Here is a 21,960-nt window from a genome sequence, read left to right as displayed (position 1 = left end):
AGGGGTTCTCACTTTGGAACTGCCTCCATACAGCACTGATTGAAGCCTACAGCCTTTTTTTTGTTTTCTTGAAATTAAAACCAAAACCTGAAGAGTCTCTTTCATACCAATCTTTAAAAAGCATTTGGCAAGGTGGCACCCAGGGAGCATACGGATCATAAAAATTGCACTGGCATCGATGCATCAATGCCCATGGGGATAATTTTGAAGAATTTTGAGATGTTGTTGAAATTTGTTCTGGTGTATCCCCCCGGAAAAATCCGAGGATAAATCCCCCTCCCCACATAGAAGTCACTAGAATTATTCTCCCTGTGGAAAATTCTCTCTGCAGACAACCCCTCCCCAAAAATTTCCCCATATGAAAACTGTGAAAAACATATTATGATAAATAATAAGAATTAAGAGAAATATAGGCAGACTATACGGTGTGAAATATTTGTACCGCGTATAGTTTTTTTCTACATTTTTATTTCTCAACTATATGATATTTTCATATAGAAAATATTATTAATTAAAGATTTTTCTCAACTATGTTTATCGGGTTTTCTGTGGTTAAGTTACGACATAAGATTGAGATAAAACTTAAAGAATATAATCTGAAAATATGGAATTAGTGGCAACTGCAACTGATACAATTGAAGCGCACAGGAATAACAGGTTACGACTCAAATGTACAAGTAATAACTTGCCGTAAGCTTGTTCTGGAACTGACATCTATAGTACACGATATCAGTTTACCCCTTGTGTTCGAGACCATGTCCCCTTGGTGCATATTAGATGGTTCTCCAGTCTGAAATACCTTTAAGGGGCTTGTATTTGGTCACTTATTTCCCATAAAGCAAACAGTAAGTAAAGTTTTTTTTTATCAATTGACTTTAAATAATATCAAGTCAAGCTCCAAGTCAGAACCAAGAAAATTATATACGGACAGAACTATTTATTCTGCATAGACTTTGAAATAATTTTAAAATATTCCAAATCCCTTCTTTTCCCCATTCTTTTTATTTGTGTTAATTTCCTTTTGATAGATAAATTTTACATATATAGGAATTTACCAGGGAGTAATTGTTGGCAGGGGAGCAATATCCGGTGAATTGTTTCTTGTAAAATTTTCCACGAGGGGGGGGGGGGGATTCATATATCCAATGCAGTCCCAGCCTGTTATCTCTGTTTCATGTTTTTTATTTCTTTAGCCTTTATTTTACCATGCTATAATAACTCAATCCCAAAATCGAGAAAAGGGAATTAAAAGAAATACAAATGTAAGTATAAATACTGTAGGATACTCTACGCCGCATGTTCTGTCTATATTTTGCAACATAGGGAAAATTTTCCAGAATCTGTTGATCCTTCATTCTTTTTATTTTTTATACTTTTCTTTTTGATGCTCAATTTTACATTTGGGACATTTTCTGGGGAATTGTCCGCTGGGGAGAACTTTCTGAAAGCGGGGGGGGGGGGGATAATTAATCCTGGGGAATTTTCCGAGAGATGTTTTCCGTGGAGGAGATTCATTTATTCATTAGAGTCCCAGCCTGTTATCTGTGTGCACTAGTCCTCTAGTCACAGATCTTATTTGTACTTCATTTTCGTATATCATTACATCCGAGGTTTTCCTATGGACCATGGACCTTGCAGAAGAAGAGATATTTAATCCACTTTCATTCTAGGGCTTCACAAAAAAAGATGTCTTCCAAAGTGGTACAGCAAAAATTCCAGGAAGAGGTCAACGGACTACAAAAAGTGACCGTCGAGCCCAATCTGCAATGGTGACTGCTTTTGCTGCAATTGAATCTAGGTCAAAATCAGGCAAATGAATTTTCAGGAAAAACTTTGTTCTCGTCTTTTGCTTTAGTGACTTTTAAGTAAATTTACTAAAATATTTAAATAGTGCAACTGGAAGTTCTTGGAATGTGTTAAATATTTTTATCAAGATTGCCATGAATTACAACTTACAAGAATTGTTGATTACCGAAATTCATTAAACTGGGACAATTCCAAGTTTGATTGTTATCTCTATCTTTAGCAGTTTTATTCTATCCTAGACAGCGTAATAATGCTGCCTAAGTTAAGAGTGATGTGGGTGTAATGTACTATTTGTTTTTCTTATTTTTGTATCTTCTGACCAAGGCACTTCGTGTAGAGCAGTTGTCGTAGAAACTTTGAAAGAGGCTTATCCAATTAGAGATTGAGAGTTTTAGTGCCTTTTTTAGGAGTCAAAAATGATTGGAGGGCATCTTGTACCACCTCCTCCCCAGGCCCATCATTCCCCAAACACATCAAGTCAAAGTTTTGAGATAGCCATTTTGTTCAGCATAGTTGAAAGGTCCGTTAGTTTTGTCTTTGGGGATGACACCAACCAAAACCCTAAGGGTAAGGGTTTTAAGTTATGCCCCGGTATCTGTAATATTTCAGGAACAGCTAAGGAAATGCAAGTAAACCTTTTAGAACATGTTGAGGGCGATTATGGATTAATATCTATCAATGTTTTAAGTTTTGACATGACGGTGGTCAGAATGGCTTACGTTCTATATAAGCGCAAAGATTGTACATGTTTTAACCTGAACAATGTGGTTGTTACAAAGTTTTGCAAACTTTTGTCCAAAAGGTAAACCGAAAGCCAAAATCCTGATTCTTAAGCAGAAATCCAGAAAAAATTAATTTTTACAAATATTTCTTTTATTACCCATTTAAAAAATCTCAATCAAAATTGACCAGAATATCAATTGAAAATAATCAAAATTAATTTTGAAAAAGAATTCCACGAGAGGAGTTTTTCAAAGAAAAATAAAGAGATATCTTAGACTAAAGACAAGTAGAATAAACTCAAGCAGTAATTCAAGGGTAAAATGAATATAAATCATTATTAAGAAAGAGATGAAACCCAAAACGAACAAAATTACAATAGATGACAGATTCAAATTTAAAACCCATAAAAACTGCCGCAAACAGGGGGGGGGGGGGAAACGCCTTTTAATGACCATAATGTCATTTGTGCGTTACTGAAAACAAAACGCAATGTAAACATTTTGTTTACATTATTTGTTACATTATATATATATATATATATATATATATATATATATATATATATATATATATATATATATATATATATATATATATATATATATATATATATATATATATATAAATAAGTTGTCTGTCTGTGTGTCTGTCTGTGGATCAGGTGACGTCATGTTTCTGTGTCCACTGACGTCATGAAATTAGTTGTCGTCATTTTTGCTTTGACGGTGACGTCATTCAAGATATTTAAGACATATGTTCACGTAGAAATCTATTAATGTTTAAGTTTACAATGACTGATGAACTTACCATGGCAAAAGCCGATGAAGATGCTCAAAGAGTCTATGCCAAAAAACTTGCTGCTGATAGAGAAAGTCAGAAAAGAAAGCGTGCCGAGGAATCAAAAGAACAGCAAGGAAACAGGCTTGAGGCTAAAGAACGCAAAACCGCGCAGTTAGATGAAGATCCACCTGGACAGCGAGAGTCAAAACATATCAAAACTGAAAATGATAGCGATGATGATTGGGTTTGGGATTTTGACTTGGATAAGGTCATCAATGCCTACCAGATTTTAGTTAAAAAAACAAAGGTTCGGCGATATGTATTTCATAGTGAAGCTGAAAAATAAAGAAGAAAAAGAAAACTGAAAAAAGAAAAAATGTAAAAAACTAAAAAATACTAAAAAGAAAAACACTCAAAGAGAAATTACAGACCGGGACACAAATGACGATCGGAACAGAGGGAATATAAATAACGACCGGGACACTCAAAGAGAAATTACAGACTGGGATACCGGGACACAAATGACAACCGGGACACAGGGAATATAAATGACGACCAGGACACAGGTATTTAAGAATATCGTTCAAAGACAAATTTTTAATTGTAAGAAGACCGTTGAAAGAGAAATTTCTAATTGTAAAATGACTGAAGAACCTACAATGGCAACGGTACCACCATCGAAGTAGATAACCAGTGGGTTGTTCCATATTCCCCATTATTATCAAAAACATTTAATGCACACATAAACGTTGAATACTGTAACTCCGTAAAGGCAATCAAATACATATGTAAATACGTCAACAAAGGCAGTGACATGGCAGTTTTTGGCTTGCAGCCCAAAATCAAAGATTTCGACGAAATCGTACAATATCAGGCTGGAAGATACATAAGCAGTAATGAAGCTGTTTGGCGAATTCTTTCATTTCCGATACATGAACGTAGTCCAGCTGTTGTTCACTTAGTGGTACATTTACAGAATGGTCAACGTGTTTATTTCTCGGAAACCAACGTGCAACAAAGAGCTTTGAATCCACCGGATACAAAATTAACAGCTTTTTTTCGCTTTGCAAAAATGATTCTTTTGCAAAAAAACTGCTGTATACTGAAGTGCCTTCGTATTACACGTGGAATACTAAAAATAAAGTATTTGAACGTCGAAAACAGGGTAAGTCAGTCGACGGCCAACCTACCATCTTCAAAGATACCACGATAGGAAGACTCTACACCGGTCACCCCAATCAACATGAATGCTTCTTTCTACGCCTGCTTTTGGTGAATGTACCTGGTCCGACATCCTTTGAGTATTTGAGAACTGTAAACGGTACTATACATGACACTTACCGTAGTGCATGCCAAGCTCTGAATTTATTGGAGAATGACCAACACTGGGATAACTGCATCAATGACGCGTGCGAAACGTCAACCCCAAGTGAAATTCGTGCATTGTTTGGCATCATTTTAACAACTTGCTCTCCATCAGCTCCTACAGAGTTATGGGGAAAATATAAGTCAAAAATGTCCGTAGATATACTCCATCAAAAACAGTTAGAGACGTCAGATATGACTTTTGATTTTACATCAGAAATTTATAACTACACTTTAGTTATTATAGAAGATTTGTGCGTACGTATGGCAAACAAACCTCTTCAGGATTTGGGAATGCCTTCATCTAACCGTATCGCTGCTGTTTCGACATGTGTAGAATTGGATCGTGAACAAAGTTACAGTAAGAGTGATCTATTGTCGTATGTACAAAATAACATTTCCAAGTTAACGTCGGAACAAAAAGACATTTATGATACGATACTCAATTTCAGGACGTATACAACTACCTGCTGATTTCTGTAATTTAGTGACGTCCAAAAATGAATTGATTGAAAAAGTATTTCCGAATATTCTAAAAAATTATAAAAATAATAAATGGCTAAGTGAAAGAGCGATTCTCGCACCCAAAAATATAGACGTCCACGAAATCAACAATATTGTTTTGACCAAGATTCGAGACCAGGCAGTCCTTTACAAGTCAATCGACACAGTTTTGGAACCAAATGAAGCGGTTAAGTATGCATGTTTGTTTGTTTGTAAAAAGAGCGTTTGCATATGACGTCATTATTAGTACATACGGCTTTGTATATGCACAGACAATGGGAAAGCCAAGAATGTTGTATATTCGCAATTTTTACGTAGTTTAACTCCTGCAGACGAAATGAATGCTTGCCTGAAAAATTCTAATTTATGGGCACACGTAAAGATATTAAAATTAACTACAAATATGCGTGTCCGATTGCAAAACGATGACTCTGGTCAAACATTTTCAGATCAATTGCTGGCAATTGGAAACGGAAAGCTCCCAGTAGTGGGAAAGCCAAAAATGTTGTATATTCGCAATTTTTACGTAGTTTGAAACACATATATAAATCTATCTATATTCACAGGTGGGACACAGGGACACAACTACAATGGCGCGTAACTAATATGGCGCGTAACGACTTACTCGCGCGGGGGGGCTTGGGGAGGGCGAGAAGCGCCCCACCAACTAGGTGTTGGGGTGGCGCGAAGCGCCACCCCAACAGCTAGTATATATATATATATATATATATATATATATATATATATATATATATATATATATATATATATATATATATATATATATATATATATAAATATATATCTACATAAAAATAAGTTGTCTGTGTGTGTGTGGGTCTGTCGAGTGACGTCATTTTCGTGTGTCGACTGACGTCATGTTTTCGACTGACAAAATTACAGACCGGGACATCGGGACACAAATGACGACCGGGACACCGAGACATAGGGAATATAAATGCCGATCGGGACTATCAAAGAGAAAGCGACCGGGATACAAGGTATGTTCGATTAGCAATCACCATCAACAAAGCACCGGGACACAAATCACAACCGGGACACAGGGAGTATAAATGACGACCAGGACATAAGTAAAAAAAAACTAAAAAAAAATAAGAAAAAGGTAAAAACTACAAAAAATAAAAAGAAAAAGAAGAAAAACTAATTAAAAAGCTAAAAAACTAAAAAAACTAAAAAAGAAAAAAGGAGAAAACCAAAACTAAAAAAACTAAAAAAACTAAAATAAAAAAAACTAAAATGGTAAAAACTACAAAAAAACTAAAAAGAAAAAAGAAAAAAAAACTAAAAAAAGTAAAAACCAAAAGAAACTAAAAAGAAAAAAAGGGGAAAAACACAAAAATTTATTTCATCATATACCAATTCAAAAACGAATGTTTATACAGACCGGGACACAAATGACGACCGGGACACAGGGAATATAAATGACGACCGGGACACAGGGACTCAACTACAACGGGGACGCCGGGGGCGCGGGGGGATATTAAAATGACGACGGGGACACAGGGAATGTTCGATTAGCAATCATCATCAACAAAGCTCAAGGGCAATCATTAGAATCATGAGGTATAACTAAAAAAACTAAAAAACTAAAAACTACAAAAAAGACCAATTCAAAAACGAATGTATATACAGACCGGGACACAAATGACGACTGGGACACCGGGACGCAAGGAATATAAATGACGACCGGGACACTCAAAGAGAAATTACAGACTGGGACACCGGGACACAAATGACAACCGGGACACAGGGAATATAAATGACGACCGGGATACAGGACACAACTACAACGGGGACGCCGGGGGGCACAGGGGGATATATAAATGACGACGGCAACACAGGGAATGGTCGATTAGCAATCACCATCAACAAAGTTTAAGAGCAGTCATTAGAATCATGAGGTATAGATCTGAATACGGATTGTTTTCCCATGCACAATTATATGTTGCATGTTCAAGAGTCGGTAAACCTGACAATCTATTTATATGCACAGACAATGGGACAGCGAAGAATGTTGTATATTCGCAAGTTTTACGTAGATAAAAACATATATATATATATATATATATATATATATATATATATATATATATATATATATATATATATATATATATATATATACAGGGACACAACTACAATGGCGTGTAACTAATATGGCGCGTAACGACTTACGCGCGGGGGGGGGGGGTCTTGGGGGTGCACGAAGCGCCCCACCAGCTAGGTGTTGGGGTAGCGCGAAGCGCCAACCCAGCAGCTAGTATATATATATATATATATATATATATATATATATATATATTTGTTATATATATATATATATATATATATATATATATATATATATATTACAATATATATATATATATATATATATATATATATATATATATATATATATATATATATATATATATATATATATATATATATATATATATATATATATATATATATATATATATATATACATATATATATATATATATATATATATATATATATTTAAAATTTTTTAAACCACATTGGCTTGTCATAACATAAAAAATGGAAACGATCAACAGTGGGATTTTTAAAGGCCAAATGAAAATACTGAAGAAGACACAGAAAGCGAATATTCCGAGAGAAGAACCTCCTCTCTTTTCTTGCGTGAACAAAATAATATGATCAAGGAAAAAGTAAAACCAAAAAAACAAACACGGAAATTACAACAAAACCAATGAAAAAAAAAACAAAAAATTGAATAAAATTCATTAAAAGTTCAAAAATATAAAAATTTATATCAAATATCTAACAAAAATAAAGTGAGTTATTCACTAATATCCGTGATTTGCACAAAATCCAAACAAATATGAACTGCCATCGACAGATACTAACGAAAAACTGAGAAATAAAAGAAAAAACTCATTCACTCAAACAAACGAAGCAGCAATTGAATAAATTGGAGAACTAGGTCACCTGATTTCTGATTTTAACAATTACATTTCTTTCGGATACCCTTTTAGACCTGAGGGGCTGATGACGTATTTGATTATATGATTAGGGAAGTGGTTCAACGTTTATTTGAGGGACGACTGAAGTATCGGCTTCTATTTTGAGAAAACTGACCTACTAAATCTCTGTTCAAAGCTAGACCTAAATGCTGGGATTTATTAATTCCAACAGCTTCTGTGTAGTGCTGGACAATATCTTCGTCATGCGAAATTGGGCTGGCTTGATTAAATAAAACAGTACGGTCTGGCAAACAAACAATAGGGAAAATCTTTTCAAGACAATAGGAAACAAATATGTGGATTATTTGATTAGTGAGGTCTTCGTCGCTATTTAGTATGGTCTGGATCATTAAATATGCGTTCTGCGAGGGCAGAGTCAAAATTTTCGGTTTTTTTTCGCATTTTAAGGGTATTATTATCATGTTATTAGCGATCGCAAAAGCAAGCACTACAGATTGAACCCAATTTTGGGTTCATTTTAGAGATGATAATTTTTTATTTGTGGGAATATGGTGACGAATCTCTAGAGTCTTTCGTTGACTTGCAATATCTTCGTCATGCGAAATTGGGCTGGCTTGATTAAATAAAACAGTACGGTCTGGCAAACAAACAAAAAGTAGAAACAATAGGGAAAATCTTTTCAAGACAATAGGAAACGAATATGTGGATTATTTGATTAGTGAGGTCTTCGTCGCTATTTAGTATGGTCTGGATCATTAAATATGCGTTCTGCGAGGGCAGAGTCAAAATTTTCTGTTTTTTTTTCGCATTTTAAGGGTATTATTATCATGTTATTAGCAATTGCAAAAGCAAGCACTACAGATTAAACCAGGATATTTTCTGGCGAGAAATTGATGACAATCAGCTTAAGAAAGCGTGATTTTCATCAAATTAAGGCTATTTCCAAAAACTCTTTTCAGCATGATTTTAGGATTTCTAGGCAAAGACTTTCTGAGAAATTTCACCGCTTAAAATAAAAAAAGTTCTCTAATAATCCATCTTTTGTCCCAAAAGTATGTCCTGGTCCTGCTGTGATAAATATCAGCTCCAACACCTTTACAACAGACCAAAATCAGGTTCTTTCGAAAGGATTGAAATTTTCAATAGCCCCCTCGAATTATAGAAAAATAATTGCGATAATAGAAGAGGTACTTCATGACTCTCGTGTGGAGGTTAGAGCACATTTTGTTGAAACCTTGTTGGATTTGCCTTCTGTTCATAATCAAAATCCTTTTTTTTTTTTTTTTAGTAAAAATGAACACGAATGAATTTGTAATTGTGCCAGTGGATAAAGCTAATAATAATTTTGCCATAATTTGTCAGAAGCTGTATTGTGATATCTTAAAAAGGGAGTTATGCACAACTAATGTTTACGAAAAGGTAAATATAGAGGATGAGAATTTAATTGAAAAGACAGAAGAAATACTGTTTTTTTGTAAACCGGAATTTTGGGTTCATTTTAGAGATGATAATTTTTTATTTGTGGGAATATGGTGACGAATCTCTGGAGTCTTTCATTGACTTGCAATATCTTCGTCATGCGAAATTGGGCTGGCTTGATTAAATAAAACAGTACGGTCTGGCAAACAAACAAAAAGTAGAAACAACAGGGAAAATCTTTTCAAGACAATAGGAAACAAATATGTGGATTATTTGATTAGTGAGGTCTTCGTCGCTATTTAGTATGGTCTGGATTATTAAATATGCGTTCTGCGAGGGCAGAGTCAAAATTTTCAGTTTTTTTTCGCATTTTAAGGGTATTATTATCATGTTATTAGCGATTGCAAAAGCAAGCACTACAGATTAAACCAGGATATTTTCTGGCGAGAAATTGATGACAATCAGCTTAAGAAAGCGTGATTTTCATCAAATTAAGGCTATTTCCAAAAACTCTTTTCAGCATGATTTTAGGATTTCTAGGCAGACTTTCTGAGAAATTTCACCGCTTAAAATAAAAAAAAAGTTCTCTAATAATCCATCTTTTGTCCCAAAAGTATGTCCTGGTCCTGCTGTGATAAATATCAGCTCTAACACCTTTACAACAGACCAAAATCAGGTTCTTTTGAAAGGATTGAAATTTTCAATAGCCCCCTCGAATTATAGCAAAATAATTGCGATAATAGAAGAGGCACTTCATGACTCTCGTGTGGAGGTTAGAGCACATTTTGTTGAAGCCTTGTTGGATTTGCCTTCTGTTCATAATCAAAATCATTTCTTTTTTTTTTTAGTAAAAATGAACACGAATGTATTTGTAATTGTGCCAGTGGATAAAGCTAATAATAATTTTGCCATAATTTGTCAGAAGCTGCATTGTGATATCTTAAAAAGGGAGTTATGCACAACTAATGTTTACGAAAAGGTAAATATAGAGGATGAGAATTTAATTGAAAAGACTGAAGAAATACTTTTTAAAAATTTTAATATTAAAACAAATGACAATGATAAAAAGTTCCCTTTCCTATATTGGACTGTAAAATTTCATAAGAATCCCCCTAAACCACGGTTTATTGCTGGAGCAGCTAAATGTCCAACCCGCATTGCTGCTACTGACCTCTCTTTAATTTTAAAGGCAATTGTAAATAAACTTAAAACCTTTTGTTCTGGTATTAAAAAAATTTCGAATTTTAATCCATATTGGAGTGTTAATAATTCACTGCAGGTGATAGATTCTTTAACAATGGTTTCAGCTAAAAGAATTGAGTCTTTCGATTTTGCGACAATGTATACTAATTTATCACTTAATTTAGTGTTTGATAATTTAAAAACTGTTATAAAGAAATCTTTCCTCTTATCTAGTAAAAGGTTCTTAAAAATAGACATTTATAATAAAAAAGCTATATGGACAAACTGCTTTAATACTACAGTTAACTTGAGATGTTACAGCTTGGATATGATTTTTGAGTTATTGGAATTTGTTTTATACAATACTTATATAAGATTTGGGGGTGATTTGTACAAGCAAATTATGGGAATTCCCATTGGGGGGGGGGAATGCCAGCCCATTTATAGCTGACTTGTTTTTAAGTCAACTAGAATATAAATATATGATGGATAAGAATAATCCAATTAATTTAAAACATGCTTTGTCAAATAGTAAAAGATATTTAGATGATATTTTGGTCTTAAATTGTAAGGATTTCATTGATATTTCTAAAAATATATATCCATCAGAGCTTATTCTTGAGCCTAGTCATGGCGCTGATCATGAAGATCATTTCTTAGATTTAAATATTAATATTTGTGATAATAATAAATTAAGTTTTAAAAATGTATAATAAAACGGATGATTTTGATTTTGAAGTGATTAGTTTCCCATTCCCTGAAAGTAATATACACTCAAATATCACATATTCAGCCTTTTTCTCACAGTTACTTCGTTATGCAAGGATTTGTAGTAATTATATTGATTTTAAAAATAGATGTAAAATCTTAAGCTAAAAATTGATGTCAAGAGGTTTTTCTGCAAATAAATTAACTTGGCAATTTAAAAAATTTAGTTTTCATTATAACGAACTTTTAAATAAATATCAAAAGAATTATCTAGAAATACTTAAAGAAATTTTTAACTAATTTCGGAAGTTCGAGAAATGTTGTCACAGCGCCATTTATTTTGAATTGTGTTTCTAATTGAGCGGATTTTCTAAAAAATTAGCCACATGGTAAAGATGAATTCTATAATTGTTTAGTTCATTCAGGTTTTTTGCAATGTGTTAATATTTGTGATTTGGTAAAATTTATAATATTTAGTTTACCTATTGTTGCTAAAGGGAGGGATATATTAACAGGATAAGCTTGTTTTTGGTTTTACTTGGTTGTTTTACATTTGTTGTTTTTTTTTTTATAGGCATGTATTTTGGGGGTGATACCTGACGCGGGGATACCATGGATATTCTGTGGTAGCCACAACACTGTGCTGGGTAGAGAATTTAGAGTGGCGAAACCCTATATAGGCCAGTGTATTCTCCTGATGAACCCTTATGTTGGGTGTTGCCTCTGAATTATTTGTCTATATTATTTTTTCTATTGTTTGGTAAATGACGACTTATACTTATTGACGACATGACTGCCTGTCCATGGATTATTCTTTATGGTTGATTGTGTGTGGCTATGCTGTTTGACCTATGTGATTGTATGGATGAGTAGGGTTAAGGCCTCATTCAAGTGCTGGTCTATATTAGTCACTAATTTAGGAAAACAGTCTTCCTTTTCTCCTTGTCTCCTTTTTTTTTTTTTTTTTTTTTTTTTTTTTTTTTTTTTTTTTTGTGTGTGTTTGTGCTGTAGCATTGGTGATTTCTCTTTTCATGATAGTCTACATAAAGATCATTCCAGGATTATTACTAAAGCAGATAAAGGCAGAACTGTTGTTATATTGGATTCAGATGATTATGACAAAAAAGTCAGAAAAAATTGAAATGATTTCAACACATATGAACAATTAGCTACCGATCCTACAGAAAAATTTGTCAAGGAAGTCCGAAAAGAGCCTTCTTAATTTAATGGAAAAGCTGAAATCACAAATCAATTGTACAAAAGGTTTTACCCACATGGGTGTACGTCTCCTCGTTTTTATGGTCTTCCTAAAATTCATAAGCCCGGTAATCAACTTCGGCCCATTGTTTTCTCATTTAAATCTCCTACGGCAAAAATATGGAAATTCTTATCAGTTGTATTTCGCCGACTAATTCAGGCTCAAAAATCTTATATTAAAAATTCCTTAAAGTAAGAGTTTCGGTTAAACCAAATACAAGAATGGGCAGTTTTGATGCGGATTCAATGTATACCAATGATCTTCGAAAGGCCAAAAGGATCTAGGAGCATTAATTCAGTTCTAACCCATCTATATCAGAAAAATCTACACTTTCGAATCAGACAATACTTTCACTTACAGTCCTTTTGTAATAGAACTTCTTTTTACTTCCATTATAGAGGCATTTTATATAGATAGAAACATGGGGTTTAAGTGGACAACCCCTTTTCACCAATTGAGGCTGATATCTTCATAGAGAACCTTGAAGAAAAGGCTATTCTGCGATGTTTTTTTGTAAACCGGAATTTTGGGTTCATTTTAGAGATGATAATTTTTTATTTGTGGGAATATGGTGACGAATCTCTGGAGTCTTTCATTGACTTGCTTAACTCATTGGATACAAAACTTAAATTTACTCAGGAGCTAGAGGCAGAAAAGTGTTTTCCTCTCATAGATGTCCTGGTCCACCGAAATGATATATGCTCTGAGTTTGGAGCCTATAGAATATCCATACATAGTGACCATTACTTAATTTATTCCTCTAATCATTCCTGCTGTCAAAAGAGGAGTGGTCACCTCTCTAGTTGACAGAACATTGCAAGTTTGTTCTCCACGTTTCCTGGATTCAGAGCTTGGCCACCTTCGAGATGTTTTATTTGGGAATGAATATCCAATTAGTTTAATAAATTCTGTAATTGCAAAACGTATTAAAAACTTTGACACAGTAAATGCAAATCAAAGGGTTTATCTTGATCCCCCTTATATTAAAAGGGTTTCAGACCACATTTCCAAAAATCTAAGGAAAAATAATATTTTCGCTTACTATATACCCAGAAAGACTATAAGTTTCCCAATCTACCAAGGTAAAAAAACCTATGCCGATAGGTGAAAATTCCAGTGTTTACAGAATTCCTTGCTCTTGTTGTCTTTGGTACATCGAAAGAAGTGACCAACGACTTACAGATAGATGGACTCAGCACTTCACGTCAATCAATAACAACCTTAAAAAGTGAAAAAAAAAACCAGAAAATTTTGACTCTGCTCTCTCAGGACTCATATTTAATAATCTACACCACACTGTTTTGTTTAACCAAGCTAGCCAAGAGTTCATTGAACTGAAAATTGTAAGTTGTAGAGTTTTGTTAAAAGTAAAGAGATATTGGAGAATAACACGTAATATTTACTTCTCAACACTGATTAAAATTAAAGAAAAAAAATGTTCAAGCCTAATTAAAGGTTCAATAGCAACAACTTTAGAGACGACTCTCCCACAGCCTCAAAAAAGGGTCGTAAAACGTTTAATCCCCTCTACCCCAAATCAAATACAAATTGAAAGGACAAGTTGGGAATAGTGTTACTATTGGTTTTATCTCTTTCTCGTATATTGTTATAACTTTTGTAGATATTTGGATTTTGCAGCTTAAAATATTTCTAATTATCTTCCAAGCCCAAATTTGACAGCAAATGTTTCGTTTTAAATTAAAGTATTAAAAATAATCCACTATTAAATGTTATATAATTTCACTTTTCAGGTACTAGAAGCTTTTGGATCCAGGGCTCATTAAGACAATGATTAATCATGTTCAAAACGTAGTTGATTAACATATCTATTTCTAATGACTTCATATATAATGATTAAATTTGACGATAAATATAGTCATAACGTTTAAGTTGACGATATAAGTTCGTTTTCCATAGCAGGAACCATCTCCAGATGGGTTGACACCTTCCTGAGTCAAAGCCCTGCTATAATTATATATTTGTTCCAAATTAAATTTACATTCTTATTTCACATATGACAACCATAAAAACCAAAATCTTTTTTTTTAATGACAGAGTAACGAACTAACTTAAATTTTTCACAGCAAAGGTTACACAAAGGATAATATACATAAACAATAAATAGATTTGACAGAACCGCATGAAAGATGGGGAATAATTGAGAAGGACAAAAGGAAAACCGGATCAAGGAATAAAAACTACTGTCCTATTGAATATCCTATGTCGCTATGTACGACATAAACAAAAATATCCTTATGTTGCTATGTACAACATAAACAAGAGCTAAGAACTCATATGACGCTTGTGACGAGGTCGAAAGAGCCAAGAACTCATATGGCATGAGGTCTAGCAATATTCTAAGAAACAAAAGATTGATTTAAAGAAAATTCAGAGGCTTAATCCCAGTCGGGATTTAAAATAAGAGCTCTGAGGCAAGAGGTCCTTCTAAATATCAAAATTCATCAAGATCCTATCACCCATTCGTAAGTTAAAATATCTCAATCTCCCTTCAGCCCCCCATATTGTCGAATCGAGGAAAACGACTGTTAATTTATGCAGGTATCTGACACGCCTATCAGTTTTCATCGTCCTAGAACGTCCAGAAGCACCGAACTCGCCAAAGCACTGGACCCACCTAGCTCACCCAAAGAGAGCGGGTCCGGCCTGTTACGTCAATCACATACCTAGGACTTCTGCTTATTCTTCCAATCAAGTTTAATCCTGATCTCTCCACTCAAAGCGTTTTCCAAGATTTCCGGCTTCCAAGATTTCTCTTTTCCCCCTCCAACCTCATAAGTCCCTGGATCTTATTTGCACTGAAAATGGAGCATATGATACATTGAATCTTTCTATATATCAAGTTTCATTAAGATCCGATCACCTATTCGTAAAATAAACATGCCTCAATTTTCCAAAATTTCCATTTTCCAACGTTTTCCAAAATTTCCTGTTTTCTCCTCCAGCTGCCCCCCCCCCCAATGTCACTGTATCTGATCAGGATTTAAAATAAGAGCTCTGAAGCATAAGGTCCTTCTAAATATCATATTTCATAAAGATCTGATCACCCATTCGTAAGTTACAAATACTTAATTTTTTCTACTTTTTCCGAATTACCCTCCCCCCGACTCCTTCAAAGAGAGGAGATCAGTTTCAGTTATGGCAGTCACTAATCTTGGACTTATGATTATTCTTCCCACCGAGTTTCGTCCTGATCACTCCACTATAAGCGTTTTCCAAGATTTCTACCCCCCCCCCCCCAATGATGCTGAACCCGGTCGGGATTTAAGACAAGACATCTGAGTTGAGAGATCTTTCTAAATATGAAGGTCCATTAAAATCTGATCATTCCTTCGTACTCCTGTGTCTGGTTATGTCAGTCATGCATCTAGGAATTGTGCTTATTTTCCCACCAAGTTTCATCCCAATCCCTCTACTTTTATGCGTTTTCAGATATTTTAGGTGTCCCCCACCTACTCCCCCAATGTAATAGCTTTGAGACACAACATCCCTCTAAATATCGAATTCCATTTAGATCCGATCACCTGTTCGAAAGTTAAAAATTTCTCATATTTTCTAAATTTTCCGAACTAACCCCCCCCCCCCAAAAAAAAAATGATCTCATAGGGGAAAAGACTATTTCTAATTTAATCCGATCTGGTTCTTGATCAGCCTACTAAATTTCATCGTCCTAGCTTATCTGGAAGGGCCTAAACTAGCAAAACCGGGACAAACCTACTGAGTTTGCGTTCGCTATATGTCATTTTGGTAGATACCAAGTGCCATAAAAAGTGGATTTTGATCTTAACGGATAAATATGCCATGAAAACTATAATGGAAACAGCAGATACTTGCACACATTTTATATCTTAAGCCCCAACCATATAACACATCTCAAATTTACTTTTTCTTCTCACATGTGAGAGAACTCCTTCTAACAAATGGCGTTTGAAGGATCTCTCACATGTAATTTTTATGCACGTTAAAATTGACCGCTTAATAAAAGCATTTTTTTTACACACATCACATTTATACGGTTTTTCACCTGCTTGTTTTCTCTGGTATTCAATCAAATTGCCGTATTCATAAGAACCTTTGTTACGTTTATCACATTTAAACGGTTTTTAACCTTGTATGTAGTTTTTTAAGCGCGTCCAAATTCTGAGATTGAGAAAAGCATTTCTTGCAAACATCACATTTAAACGGTCTATCACCTGCATGCAATCTTTCGTGCACATTCAAATGACTTGATTGAGAAAAGCATTTGTTACACAAGTCACATTTAAACGGTTTTTTACCTGTATGCACTCTGGTGCTTAATCAAATCGCATGAATGAAAAAAGCCTGTTACAAACGTCACATTTAAATAGCTTTTCACCTGTGTGTTCTCTGGTGTGTATTCAAATTACCCTTTAAAGAAAAACATTTGTTACATATGTCACATTTAAATGGTTTTTCGCCTGTATGCACTCTGTGGTGCTTAATCAAATCGCTTGATTGAGAAAAGCCTTTGTTACATACGTCACATTTAAACGGTTTTTCACCTGTATGCACTCTCAGGTGCACATTCAAAAGGCTTGAATGAGAAAAGCCTTTGTTACATACATTACAGTTAAACGGTTTTTCACCTGTATGCACTCTGCGGTGCTTAATCAAATCGCCTGAATGAGAAAAGCCTTTGTTACACACGTCACATTTAAACGGTTTGTCACATGTATGCAATCTTTGGTGCACATTCAAAAGGCTTGAATGAGAAAAGCCTTTGTTACATACATTACAGTTAAACGGTTTTTCACCTGTATGCACTCTGTGGTGCTTAATCAAATGGGTTGATTGAGAAAAGCCTTTGTTACATACGTCACATTTAAACGGTTTGTCACCTGTATGCAATCTTTGGTGCCTAATCAAATGGGTTGATTGAGAAAAGCCTTTGTTACATACGTCACATTTAAATGGCTTTTCACCAGTATGCAATCTCTGGTGCCCAACCAAACTGCTTGAATGAGAAAAGCATTTCTTACAAACATCACATTTAAACGGTTTTTCACCTGTATGCAATCTTTGGTGCACATTCAAAGAGCTTGAGTGAGAAAAACCTTTGTTACAAACGTCACATTTAAACGGTTTTTCACCTGTATGGACTCTCCGATGCACAATCAAATTGCATGAATGAGAAAAGCCTTTGTTACAAACGTCACATTTAAACAGTTTTTCAACTGTATCCACTCTCTTGTGCCCAATCAAATTGATTGAATTAGAAAAGCGCTTCTTGCCTACATCACACTTATTTAGTTTTTTCTCCGTGTTTGTTCTTGGATATCTTTCTAATTTTCCGTGGTTCTTACTATGCAAGTGACTATTAGAAAATATTTCCAGATTTTCTAAGCTTTTGTCTTCTGATTCTGAATCATGTGAATTTGAGCTACCGTTAGTGGACGGATTCTGTGAGACGACTAGCAATGCATTTCCCTGCAGGTCTAGTTCAGACAGATTTGGTGAGTAGTGACCTTTTATGATTAGATGTTGTTTTATATCACCCGTACATTCACACAAACAAATGGGGCATCGTCTTGTTTCTTCCATTTGGTGTTCCATAAAATGTGGAACAAACTCACTATAATCACGAAATACTGCAGGGCAGACGTCGCACTCGATTGGGGAAAGTTTTTCACAGCCAGTGTCAAAATGAAGATCCAACATCAAAAATGATTTCTCTGTTTTCCCACAGGAATCACAACGCCAGATCCCAGCAGTTAATTCTTCCATAGTCTTCTCTCTCAACCTTTTCACCGAAACAATTAGTTTTGGGCCTAAGAGTTCTGGTTTAATTGTACCATCAGAAGTGCTCAGAGTAGAACTCATTATCTCTAAAGAAAGAGAAAAATAAATTAAAGGTAACATAAAAATTATAAATAACAAGAGCTAAGAGCTCATATGGCACTTGCGACGAGGTCGAAAGAGAAAAGAGCTCATATGGTATGAACTCTAGCAAAATTCTAAGAATCAATAGATTGCTTTAAAAGGAGGCTTAATTCCGGTCAGGATTTAAAATAACAGCTCTGAGTCACGAAGTCCTTCTAAATATCAAAATTCATTAAGATCTGATCACCAACTCCTTAAAAACACCTCATTTTTTCAAATTTTTCCCCTCCCTTCAGCCTCCCAGATGGTCGAATCGGGGAAAACGAATTTATCAAGTCAATTTGTGCAGCTCCCTGACACGCCTACCAATTTTCATCGTCCTGGCACGTCCAGAAGCACTAAACTCGCCAAAGCACTGAACCCCACCACCTAACTCCACCAAAGAGAGCGGATCCAGTCCGGTTACTTCAATCACATATCTACGATATTTACAAGCGTTTTTCCAAGATTTCCGGCTCCCCCCTCCAACTCCTCACACTGTCAAAAGATCCGGTTGGAATTTGAAATAAGAGCTCTGAGACATGAGTCCCTTTTAAATATCAAATTTCATTAAGATCCAGTCATCTGTTCGTAAGTAAAAACAGGTCTCTCAAAGAGAACGGATCCGTACCAATTATGTCAATCTAGTATCTAAAACTTGTGCTTATTCTTCCCATCAAGTTTCATCCCGATCTCTCCACTCTAAGGGCTTTCCAAGATATCCGGTTTCTAAGATTTCTGTTTCCCCCCTCCAACCCTCTATGTCCCCAGATCCCATTCGAATTGAAAATGAAGCATCTGAGACATAAGATTCTTACTATATATCAAGTTTCATTAAGATCGGATCACTCATTCGTACGATACCTCGATTTTCACGTTTTCCAAGAATTTCGGTTTCCCCCTTCAACTCCCTCCAATGTAACCAGATCTGGTTAAGATTTAAAATGAGGATTCTAAAGCACAAGATCCTTTTAGATATCAAATTTCATTAAGATCTGATCACCCATTCGTAAGTTACAAATATCTCATTTTTTCTAATGTTTCCGAATTACTTCCCCCTCCCTAAAACTCCACCAAAGAGAGCGGATCCGGTCCGGTTAAGTTAGTCACATCTTGGACTGTGCTTATTTTTTCCACCAAGTTTCATCCTAATCTCTCCGCTTTAGCGTTTTCCAAGATCCCCCCCCCCCCTAATTACACTGGATCCGGTTGGGATTTAAAATAAGAGATCTGAGTTTCGAGGTCCTTCTAAATATGAAATTTCATTCAGATACGATCACTCTTTCGTAACTCAAAAATACAACATTTTTCTAATTTTTTAAATTACCCCCCCCCCCCCAAACTCCCCCAAAGAGAGCAGATCCGATTCGGTTGGTTCAATTTCGTTTCTAGGACTTGTACTTATTTTTCTCACCAAGTTTCATCCCGATCCCTCCATTCTAAGCGTTTTCCAAGATTTTAGATTCCGCCCCCCATCCCACTTCCCCTTCACCAGATTCGGTCGGAATTTTAAGTAAGAGCTCTGAGACACAATATCCTTCTAAACATCAAATTTCATTAAGATCTGATCACTCCTTGACAAGTTAAAAATACCTCATTTTTTCGAATTTTTCAGAATTAAGCCTCCTCCCCAACTCCTTCAAAGAGAGCGGCTCCGTTCCGGTTACGTCAATCGCGTATCAAGGACATTTGCTTATTCTATCCACCAAGCTTCATCCCGATTCTTCCACTCCAAGTGTTTCCCAAGATTTCCCCCTCCAACTCCCCCCAATGTTAAATTACATTATCCCCCCAATGGCTGGGATTTGAAATAAGAGCTCTGAGACATGAATTCCTTCTAAATATCAAATTTCATTAAGATCCGATCACGTATTCGTAAGATAAAAATACCCCAATTTTCACGTTTTCCAAGAATTCCGGTTTCCCCCTCCAACTCCCCCCAGTGTCATAGGATCTGGTCGAAATTTAAAATTAGAGCTTTAAAGCAAAAGATCTTTCTAAATATCAAATTTCATTAAGATCTGGTCACCCTTTCATAAATTACAAATGCCTCATTTTTCCAAATTACCCCCCCCCCAACTCCACTAAAGAGAGCAAATCCAGTCCCGTTATGTCAGTCACGTATCTTAGACAGGTTTTTATTCTTCCCATCCAGTTCCATCTTGATCTCTCCGCTTTAAGTATTTTCTAAGATTCCCAAACTCCCCCCAATGTCACTAGATCCGGTTGGGATTTAAAATAAGAGCTTTGAGACACGATATCCTTCTAAATATCAAATTTCATTGAGATCCGATCACCCGTTCGTAAGTTAAAAATACCTCATTATTCTAATTTTTCGGAATTAACCCCCCCCCCTCCCAACTATCACAAAGAGAGCGGATCCGTTCCGGCTCTGTCAATCATGTATCTAGGACTTGTGCTTATTTTTCCCACCAAGTTTCATCCAGATCCCTCTACTCTAAGTGTTTTCCAAGATTTTAGGTTTCCCATACCAACTCGCCCCCCCCCCCCCAATGTCACCAGATCCGGTCGGGATCTAAAATAACAGCTCTGAGACACGATATCCTTCCAAACATGAAACTTCATTAATATCTGATCAACCGTTCAGAAGTTAAAAATACTTCCTTTTTTCTATTTTTTACGAATTAACGGGCCCCCCACTCCACCCCCCCTAGATGGTCAAATCGAAAAAACGACTATTTTAATTTAATCTGGTCCGGTCCCTGATACGCCTGCCAAAATTCATCGTCCTAGCTTACCTGGAAGTGCCTAAAGTAGCAAAACCGGGACCGACAGAATTTGCAATTGCTGTGTCACTTGGTTAATACCAAGTGCCATAAAAAATATAAATATATAATGAGAATGAACCAGTATTTGAATTAAACTGAGATTTATATTCCCTTCTAAAATGTATAATATTATATTAAAATTACATTCGGTAATAAAACTATTAATTCGTTAAATCAATATAATTTCTTGTCGTATATCTGAAACTTAAAGATTTTCGGAATCACTTCCAGCTTTAATGCACATTGGCCACTTGCCCCATCACCTCAAAAGCTTGTATATATTTCTAGGCTACAAATAAGAAGTAGACTGGTTTTGTTGGTTTTATCAAATTTGACAATTCTTATTTCTATTGAACAGCTGTTTATAAGATGCTGTTCAGAAATTTCGTCGAAAGAGTCTAGCCTTTTCTACCTGAAAATACGGAGTTCGCATCCACTGTTGCCAGATTGGCTTGTTTCAAGCCCCGGTGGCTTATTTCTCTGGGCTGGGGCGGTTGTTTTTTTGTTGCGGGCTTGGGGCGGAAAACTGGGCTTATTATTTTTTAATTTGGCT

General features: G+C 35.3%; 2 protein-coding genes across 2 annotated transcripts in view; one reads left to right on the top strand and one right to left on the bottom strand.

Annotated features, from left to right (window-relative positions):
• LOC136029486 (SANT and BTB domain regulator of class switch recombination-like) overlaps positions 1-1,995 on the top strand; it is an 84,350-nt gene extending 82,355 nt beyond the window's left edge. The window contains exon 12 of the mRNA XM_065707915.1: positions 1,671-1,995. Coding sequence (XP_065563987.1) covers positions 1,671-1,817 — 147 coding nt within the window. The 3' untranslated portion in view covers positions 1,818-1,995. The remainder of the gene's footprint in view (positions 1-1,670) is intronic.
• Positions 1,996-12,018: 10,023 nt separating this feature from the next.
• Positions 12,019-21,960, bottom strand: part of LOC136029487 (zinc finger protein 664-like) — a 28,090-nt gene continuing 18,148 nt past the window's right edge. The window contains exon 2 of the mRNA XM_065707917.1: positions 12,019-18,584. Coding sequence (XP_065563989.1) covers positions 17,092-18,579 — 1,488 coding nt within the window. The 5' untranslated portion in view covers positions 18,580-18,584 and the 3' untranslated portion in view covers positions 12,019-17,091. The remainder of the gene's footprint in view (positions 18,585-21,960) is intronic.

The sequence above is a fragment of the Artemia franciscana genome, chromosome 7, assembly GCF_032884065.1.
Source record: "Artemia franciscana chromosome 7, ASM3288406v1, whole genome shotgun sequence".
NCBI classification, from domain to species: domain Eukaryota; kingdom Metazoa; phylum Arthropoda; class Branchiopoda; order Anostraca; family Artemiidae; genus Artemia; species Artemia franciscana.
Note: the sequence above shows the minus strand (reverse complement) of the source record. Positions and strands in the feature narration are given on the sequence as shown.